The sequence below is a fragment of the Cibotium barometz genome, chromosome 2, assembly GCF_041138505.1.
Source record: "Cibotium barometz isolate CiBa-2024 chromosome 2, ASM4113850v1, whole genome shotgun sequence".
In the NCBI taxonomy this organism is placed as follows: Eukaryota; Viridiplantae; Streptophyta; class Polypodiopsida; order Cyatheales; family Cibotiaceae; genus Cibotium; species Cibotium barometz.
The window spans coordinates 7,473,181-7,482,908 of NC_141047.1; the positions used below are offsets into that span (position 1 = coordinate 7,473,181).

At 41.2% G+C, this 9,728-nt stretch overlaps 1 protein-coding gene across 1 annotated transcript; it reads left to right on the top strand.

Annotated features, from left to right (window-relative positions):
- Positions 1–870: 870 nt before the first annotated feature.
- On the top strand, positions 871–5,252 carry LOC147640602 (pentatricopeptide repeat-containing protein At3g02330, mitochondrial-like). Its single transcript, XM_086813374.1, has one exon. It carries the CDS (start codon positions 1,939–1,941, stop codon positions 4,195–4,197), a length of 2,259 nt encoding a protein of 752 aa, XP_086669500.1. The 5' UTR covers positions 871–1,938; the 3' UTR covers positions 4,198–5,252.
- Positions 5,253–9,728: the final 4,476 nt, after the last annotated feature.

Consider the following 9,728-nt stretch of genomic DNA (forward strand, 5'->3'; position numbering starts at 1 on the left):
GTGTGTATATATACGCACACAGATATATATGTATATGTATAAATATATATATCTATATGTGTGTATATATACACACACATATGTGTTTGTATGTGTGTGTATGTGTGTCTGTACATATCTCTCTCTCTCTCTCTCTCTCTCTCTCTCTCTCTCTCTCTCTCTCTCTCTGTGCGTATGTATATATATATATATATATATATCTCTGTGCGTATGTGTATATATATATATATATATATATACACATACGCACAGAGATATATATATATATATATATATACATACGCACACACACACAGAGAGAGAGAGAGAGAGAGAGAGAGAGAGAGAGAGAGAGGGGTGCTACTGTATCTCCAGAGACATGCCCTTGGGGGGAGAGAGAGAGAGAGAGAGAGATGACTTACAATCGTGACATTTTGAGAGAGCATGTGAAGATCTGTGCGTATATGTATATATATATATATATATATATATATATATATATATATATATATATATATATATATACACGCACAGAGAGAGAGAGAGAGAGAGAGAGAGAGAGAGAGAGGGGTGCTACTGTATCTCCAGAGACATGCCGTTGGGGGGAGAGAGAGAGAGAGAGAGAGATGACTTACAATCGTGACATTTTGAGAGAGCATGTGAAGACACTAAAAACAACGAAGGGCCATGCATTCTAAAAAAAACAAAAAAAAATGGAGGCCAAGTAATCCCCCTATTGCTTTAAGTGACTATTTATTTTTATGTGTGTGTTTTTTGGGGTAAGGTCTCTTACTTCCGTAAGTGACTATTTATTTACAATCCAAGGTTTGTACGCTCAAAGTAATTAATTAATCACCAAAAATATTTCGAATGCTTATTTTGGCCAATTAATTAGTGCTCACACGAGACCGATTAACCCTGTTTGTCGTGGGCGCTGTGCATCGACACCCTGACTAAAGAGAGAAAAGCATCATCAAGTGCTGATAAACTTGCTCCTTTTGTTTTTCTTTGGAAGCTTACTGTGAATTGCTCAGTAACGCAGCCTTTTCATAATTCAGCAGAGCTTGCTATATTGCGAATTTTGGCCCTGTTAGAGTTTTCTGGCAGACTCAGAAATTTCCCTCTTTTTTTTTGGGACTCGTGAATAATGCAGCAGGCAAGTAGAGCTTATGGGTGCAGCAAGGGTTTCCATTATCGAGGTATACCTTTTGCTATGCCTAAGTCACATATTTATGCACATCCAACCATAGCATACAATAGCAGGAATGCTGCTTCTATCCATCAAAGAGCCATCATCTTAGCCATATTTATGTATATGCAACTATGTAGGTAGTTTATGAACTTGAACTCTATATACCAAAGCAAGATCTTAGCATGAGCAGGGTATTTCAGGGTATTTCCACACTTCTCAATCATAGGCCATACCACCATAATGTAGGTAGGAATGATTGATACACCATGATCACATCATACCTCACATCTGATACACTATTGAATACACGAGACCAACAGATGAATAAATGCGCCCATGGGACATGTACTACGAATATAGAAAGCAAGGCATGCGTTTGCAAATTTAGGTTTGGTGGTGTTTAATACTGAAAGAGAAGTTTGGTGAATGGATTTTGTGGCATGTTTTGGAGCTTTTTGATGGCATCAAACCACTTTTTGTGGACCTTAAGAGTTTGTGGTAGTTCACACGTGGAAGAACAGGGTCAGTGATGCATCATGGGACCATCGCAAGAGAAGTTTGATTGTTGGAGACCCCCTGATCCGTATGTATGCTTGATGTGGGAGCTCTCAGATGGTGTGTGGTTTCTAACAGTGCAGCAATGATAATTGGACATGGCAAGGTCCCATTGACCAAAGAACGGGTGGCCAAATGGTCATTAAAATCAGACATAAAGTCTGTAAATACTTGCCCATCTGTTGAAGAGTTGGACAAGGTTTGCCTTTGAGATGCTGGACTTGGAAAGAGTTCCTGTTTCTATGGATCTTCTACTTCCCCTTATGCAGAGATATGCAAAACAGAAGGACTTGGCAGCTGCCAGGCGCTTGCAGTTGGTAATGGCTGATAGGAGATTCGATTCAACTACCTTGTTGGGAGACCACCTTATCCGCTTGTTTGCTTCATGTGGCAGCTTGGTCGAAGCAAATCAAGTGTTCTGCAAGATTCCAAAACCAAGTATTTATACATGGAATGCTATCATTTTTGCACATGCCAAGCTCGGAGAAGGTGAGAGGGCCATTGAGTTCTATCACAAAATGCAGGAGGAAGGCCAAAAGCCAGACAAGTACCTACTTTCTTGCATCTTGAAAGTGTGCGGCAACATAGGAGCTCTAGGCCAGGGCAGACTAGTGCATCACGAGATAAGAAGAAGAGGACTTCTATCAGATCTTGTTGTTGGAAATGCCCTTGTTTTTATGTATGCCAAGTGTGGAAGTGCAGAGGAGGCACGAAGTGTGTTTGATAGCTTGCAAAAGCGAAATGTGGCGACCTGGTCTGCAATGATTACAGGATACTCTCAATGTGGATGTGGTGCCCTTGCTCTTGAGCTTTTTCAGAAAATGCAAGACGAGGGTATACAGGCAGACAAGGTATTGTTCTTGTGTGCCTTGAAAGCCTGTAGCAGCACAGGAGCGTTAAGGCAGGGGATGCTTATACATAATCAGGTGGTTGTTTATAAATTAGAGTCTGATGTGGCTGTTGCAAGCACTCTTGTCGACATGTATGCCAAATGTTGGAATTTGCAGGAGGCATGCAGGGTGTTTGGCAACTTGCAAAATCGTGATTCTGTGTCATGGAGTGCTATGATTGCAGGATGTGCTGAATGCAGGCATGATCATTCTGCACTTGAACTTTTTCAGAAAATGCAACAAGAGGGAATCAATCCAAACAACTTCACATTTTCATGTACTTTGAAAGCATGTGGCAATGCAGGAGCCTTAGAACAGGGGAGGATTGTACACAATCTGATTGTAAGAACTGATCTCAATTTAGATGTCATTGTTGGAAACACTCTTATTGACATGTATGCAAAGTGTGGAAGGCTTGATGAGGCACACAGAGTATTTGACCAACTGACAAGTCGAAGTATCATTTCGTGGGGCACCATAATTGGTGCCTATGCCGAGCGGGGGCATGGTAATACCACACTTCAGATCTTTGAAAAATTGCAGCAAGCCAATGTAATGCCAGACAAGGTCATCTTTTTGTCTGTGATGAAAGCTTGTGGCGGCCTAGGAGACATTTTACAGGGTAGATCAATACATGCAAAGACAATCAAAAGCGGGTTTTCATCGGATGTCGTTGTAGGGAATACCCTAGTGGATATGTATGCAAAGTGTAGATGCATGGAGGAGGCACGTAAGGTGTTTAATGCTTTGCCAGATCGGAATTTTGTGTCGTGGAGTGCAATGATTGCCGGTTATGCTCAGCAAAATCAATGGGTTATGGCTCTCGAGCTCTTTGAGAAGGTACAGCAGTTGGATATAATGTCCGATAAAGTCACTTTTCTGTGCGTATTAAAAGCATGTGGTAGCTTGGGAGCTGTGGGACAGGGCAAGTTGATACATGATCAGATCATCAGACTTAGTTTTGAATCAGACTCGGTGATCGGGAGTGCCTTACTTGACATTTATTGCAAGTGTGGATACCTACAAGAGGGGCACCATATTTTTGACAGGTTGCCATGTAAGGATATGGTAACATGGGGTGCAATGATTGCTGGACTTGTCCATTGTGGTAACTGGACTCTGGCCAGGAAATGTCTCTTGGAAATGGGACGACAAGGCATCACACCAAATGAGGAAATATTTGCTTGTATTCTTATTACTTGCAGTTGTGCTGGTTTACTGGAGGAAGGCCGATGGTACTTCAATTGCATGAGAGAGGACCATGGCATTGCTCCAAACACTGACCACTACGGCTGTATGGTTGATCTGCTTGGTCGGGCAGGGCTGTTGAAAGAAGCTGATGATTTGGTACAAACCATGCCAATTCCACCCAATGTAATTGCATGGACCTCCTTGCTTACTAGCTGTAAAACATACAGCAACATGGAGATAGGAAGCCATTGTTTCAACGAAGTTATTCAGGCCAACCCTGCTGATGCATCTGGATATGTTCTCATGTCTGATATTTATGCTGGTGCTCATGCTTTTCAGGACATTGAGAACGTGTCAGAGCCTAGAAAGTGTGAAGGAGCATTTCAGTAAGTTCGTTTTCTTTCTGGAAAGGGGCTGGTGGGAGGGGATTTTGGAGTTGGATGGAAATCAAGGTCTAAGTCATTTTGATGTGAGCCCCTTCACATGGAGTCCTAGTGCTAGCCCTTCTCTGCTGTTGACCAACGGAGCTAACTCCCTCACCTAATCATGGGCACACTGATGGATTGCTTCTCTAACATGCCTGGGATAAATCTTGTAGAGCTCTTGTGCATATGTGCTAGGGTTTTGAGAATAGAGAGAGAAGAGAGCAACGGAATCGAAACACACACAGCTCACAAAAACCCTAAACTACTGATTTTTATTATGTACAAGAAATTGTGTTATAACTGGATTTGAAGTACAAAAGATGATGGAAAGCATTGACCACGAGTATCTCTTTGGCCAGCCCACGCACTGCAGAGAATCGCTCTGTAGAAGTCTAGTGCTGAGAAATGCAGATGAGAATGCACCTGATGTGCTGATCGCCCTGCCCTGTTTATGCTGCTGTCGGCCTGCTCAGAGGACTGCCCATGACCTGTATGACCTTGCTGACTGCTGTCCAATGTCCGAGCGCCACTCTCACATGGCACCTCCACCTGCCAGAAGCCTGCCCAACTACCTGTGCACACGTTGAACTTTTCATCACTGCCCAACACCACATATTTGATGCCAAGCTATGCCCTGAACACTCATAGGTGTGTCACATTCTCCCCCACTTGCATCATACTTGTCCGCAACTGCACGGCCTCCTCATTAGCTCTCAACAACGGGTGAAACTCAACCGTGAAGAACTGATCTTCATCAAACCAGACTGCTTGCTGGATTGGATAGCCCTTGAACTTGAGGAGATACTGCATTTCCTTCCAACGAGAACCACACTTCTACTAGTGCAAAACAACATGCTCCAGTACCAAGACCTCATGTAATCCTCTATCATCCACCAACTCGGGTTCATCCTCATCCAGCGAAGCAGTTAACTTTGGCCTATGATACTCCACAAGGTTGCTCGACTGCATCTTCCAATGGCTTGGTAACTCGAGTTTGAAGGCGTCGTTGAGCTTCTTGAGTAACTTGAATGGGCCTCTCTCTGGAGCTAGTTTGGAAGCAAATTCCGTGAACTACTTGAGCCTCTGCTTCATGATCTTTAAATAAACCCAATCTCCCTCTTTGAAGGTACTATCCCCATGATGCTTGTGAGCCTCTTGAGACTTGGTTTGTTTGTGCTTTTCGTGTTTCTTCTCGAACCTATTGCAACATTGGCCCAAGTCCTAAACCACCTGATTTACACCATAGTTTTTTATGGAAGTCTCGAGAGCTCGGGTCATCAGGTTAATAGCCATACGACCAATATACCACCTCGAAGGGAGTTTTCTTTGTTGATGCCTACTTCGTATCATTGATGGCATGCTCCACCAATGGCAAGAACTACTCCCAAAGAGTTTGATGTTCTTGATAGTAACAACGCAACATTGTGATCATAGTCTTGTTCATGCCCTCGGTTTGGCTGTTTGTATGGGGATGGAATGCGATATTGAACTTTAGCTTTGTTCCCAAACCATAGAACATGACCCTCCAAAAGCTCTGGTGAATTGTGGATCCTTGTTCGAGACAATCCCCTTCGGAAGTCCATGTAAGTGGGACACCTCTCGGATGAAAAGCCTGGTCAAACCCCTAAGCATCTGCATTTGTCTTGTAAGGAATAAGCTTGTTCTACTTACTTAATTGATTGACAACTCTAAGGATACATCATTCTAGAATTTTCATCTCTTTGGCAATGCAACCAAGAAGTCCATAGAAATGTTCTCTCATGTGAGCTTTGGAATTGGCAATGGGTGGAGTATATCAATAGCTTTCTTGGTCTTTGGCTTTGACTTTTGACAAACTTATCAAAACTATACATATCGACGCTCATCTTGTCATTACGAAAAAATTGGACTCAGAAAGGATTCCTAAGAAAGCCATGTTATCACTTTTCAAGAAAAAAGGGGACCGTGGTGGGTGGTGGACCTTTTGTATCTTACGTTAAAACTCCCACAAGTGATATATGGATGTCACAATCATTGGAATCTACTTTTTACTGGGAAAGGCATAAGTTGAGCATATCAACTCTAAATTTGTCAAAGATGGTAGATTTAGAATCTACATTTCAATGGCTTTTGAATGGTATATCACATGTGGAGGTTTTGAGGGTTTTGACGAAAGATACATAAGGTTTACCCATGATCCTCTTTTTTCTAGAAAAGTGATGACATGGATCTTCTTAGAGGACCTTTTTTGAGTCCAAGTTTTTCTTAATGTTTATGAGAGGCCATTAAAAAAAACCAAATAACTTCTGGCCCACAGTGTTTTGAAACAAGAACATCACAGGCTTCATCCAAAAGCACTTGGCAGAAATCAGTGCCCTTGAAGACACAAAGTCTATCCTTATAGTGTAACCACTCATCCTGACTGGTGTACTCAAGAGCAATGACATGCACGCACTTGCTCCTAGGCCTCTTGAAGTCCGGTTTCTTAGCATACATTGTCTTCATCGCCATGAAATAGTCATTATGGTAACTAGCTCTCCATGGTATGCAACGGTGGATGTGGATTTCGAGTGTACTACATTCTCTTTGCTTGGCATATAAAATTAATATGGAAGGTAAACTGAGAAAAAAAAGTGTCTCCAAGCAGCTGGCGGGACTGCTGTGACCATGTCATCAAATTTCTAAATGATTTGAAACTCCGAACCAATTAAAAAGGTGACCACTTCTGAGACGAGCATATGTCAGTAGCTTCTCGTCATACGTGGAATATCGTAACCTTAGTACCACGGAGCTTCGGGCTCTCTTGGCAACAAGGTTCCCATGTTCGAAGCTCCTAGGCAACAAGGTTCCCATGTTGCTTCAACACTACTCCAGGGCCGGCCTCCTCCAACGGCGCTGTAGAAAATTGTGAAAGAGATGACATAATGACCTTAGACTTCTCAAAATAACTCTTCTCAACTCGAGTCCAACAAAACATTGGACCTAAACTTGCCAAAAGCTTTAACCTTATCCCCAAGAAAATAAACCCACATCTTCACACTATAATCGTCAACTTGCCATCTTTCTTCTTCACCAACAAAATGGGCGAAGCACAACAAAATATATATATATAAGTTAAAATATATTCTTTTTAAAATAAAAAAGAGCAAAAAGTAACCAAAATCACCACAAATCTACATACAACTACTCTTTTTTGTGGGAATCCACTACTAGAGAGTATGGGCAATAGATTTAGAGTAAACAACAGAAAAATCCAAAGGATTGCTCCTTAACAGTGGCACCAAAAATGTTATTGCTCACTTTGGCCCCTCCTAGAAACACATTTATAAGAGATTACCTTAACAAGCTACAACCGCTATGGGGATCTTTCCAATGGCTGAGCTCATAACCTTCAATATCTCTAAGCTCTACACCTCCTTAGGGAGTAGTTTTTTTCATCGTCTCTCACAAGCGTTGTCACACTGTCACATTGGATAGGCAATACAAACGCTTATTCATCGTCAATTTTGCATTGGTTCAAGCTCCACACCATGGTCCACATCCCTTCTTGGTGGTAATAGGCATTTAGACTTGTCAAATATATCCTTAGTCTTGAAGAAGCTTCTTCATGCCCTCATGATTAACTTGTTCGTCCTCATTTTCTCCATCAACACAAAGTTGTAATGCATACACATAGCCTTCTTTCTTGAGCTCCCACTTGAGCTGAGTGGCATTTATCAAAAAAATAATAATTTGTGCATGATTACTCCACAATGTAATCGTGTTTTCCAATTGTATAAAGCTCATGTACCCTTGATTGAAGTTAACTGTAATGGGTCCAAGTGAGGTTTGCCAATCATAACTTGATATTACATCAATGGGTCCCAACTCAAGCACTCTCAAATCAACCATGCATGTATGCTCTTGTGAAAGGATAATCTTTGTATTCAAGTAAGCCATAGTGCATTTCAATTATATCCCATTAGCAACTTGAACTTGTGATGGAAAAGGAAGACTAATGAGCTGAATTCTCAACTTTTGTAGTGATCTTTTGTTGATGAAGTTATGTGTGCTTTCTCAATCCACAAGTATATGTACCATTTTCCCTTATGTGCTTCCTTTGAGAAGCATAGTCTTAACACCTTTGCATCTTGAAATCGCATCATGAGACATGGCACATAACTCGGTATCACGTTGAGAAGAGCCTTTAGCACACATAAGAGGATATTTATCACCATAGAGCTAGCATTACCATTGCATATACCTCCTAGATCAAAGGAAAACTCTCCCTTAGTAGGCTCATAACAATGATTATCAACCATCATGCATTGTAATCATCAAATGCTTTAGCTTCTTCCGCTATATCTTCATGGGTAGATTCGATGAGGATGACAATAAACTCTCCCTTAGTAGGCTCAACCATTATGCATTGTAATCATCAAATGCTTTAGCTGCTTCCGCTATATCTTCATGGGTAGATTCGATGAGGATGACAATAAATGGCACTTCCCTTGCTTTGCAAAACTTGAAGTGGTCTTTGTTCCACTTCTCTCCACATTTGTAGCACAAGCCCTTTCATGTCATTGATTTTATCTTCCTTGAGAAACGTGCTTTTGTTAGAACTACTAGAAGCCTTATAATCCACAAAGGATGGTTTTAATGACTTACCCCCAACAATTCTAAATTTTGTCTTTTCACGTTTGCCATACACCTGGAATGGAAGGCATTGCATGGGAAGTGATTGTAGGCTTCCCCACATGGCTACATTGAATCCCCTTTATAGTAAGGCTTTAGCAACATAGTAGATGCACATTTTTTCTCATAAATTTATCCCAACATCATTGCCTCACTTAGACTAGTGGGTCTTTGGGATTTGACATCCGCTCTTATGTTCCTCCTCAAGCCTTTGACAAACTTCATTATTTTTAAAGTCTCATTTATGCCATCCACACCCAAAGATAGCTTCAAAAAGTGTAAAGAATACTCCCTCATGTTGAAATTACAGCAATGTGATGAGCTATGGTGGATCAAATACTAGAATCAACATCATTAACAAAGTTATTAGCAAATAATTAAGACGTAATTAGTGAGCAATTAATAAATAGCTTAATGTAGACATGGATAATCAAAAACCAGCAGATTCTCATTAGGCCAATGTCTCAATTTATAGAGTTTACATCCAAGCATCTAATCCCACTGATTTCTCCTTGATTCACTCCACCTCTTTTGCTTGATTCTCTCCACCTCTTCACTTTTCCCAGAATATCTCCACACTTCCTAAATCTTCTCATGCTTACCCTTTATTCTCTCCCAGTAGATTCTTCTCACCTTTTCACAGGTTCTTTTACATTTATTAATTCTCTTTTACACCCTCTAACCAAGGGCTTGTTCCCGCACACACCCTATTCACTTGTATATTTCAACACCTACCCTCAAGTGAATACTCCTAGAACACCTAGACCCTATATAGCTTAATGTAGGCATGGATAATCAAAAACCAGCAAATTCTCATTAGGCCAATGCCTCAATTTATAGAGT

Bases quoted from the DNA above. Each gene is read 5' to 3' on its own strand.
- LOC147640602 (XM_086813374.1), top strand. From the start codon at position 1,939: ATGCTGGACTTGGAAAGAGTTCCTGTTTCTATGGATCTTCTACTTCCC.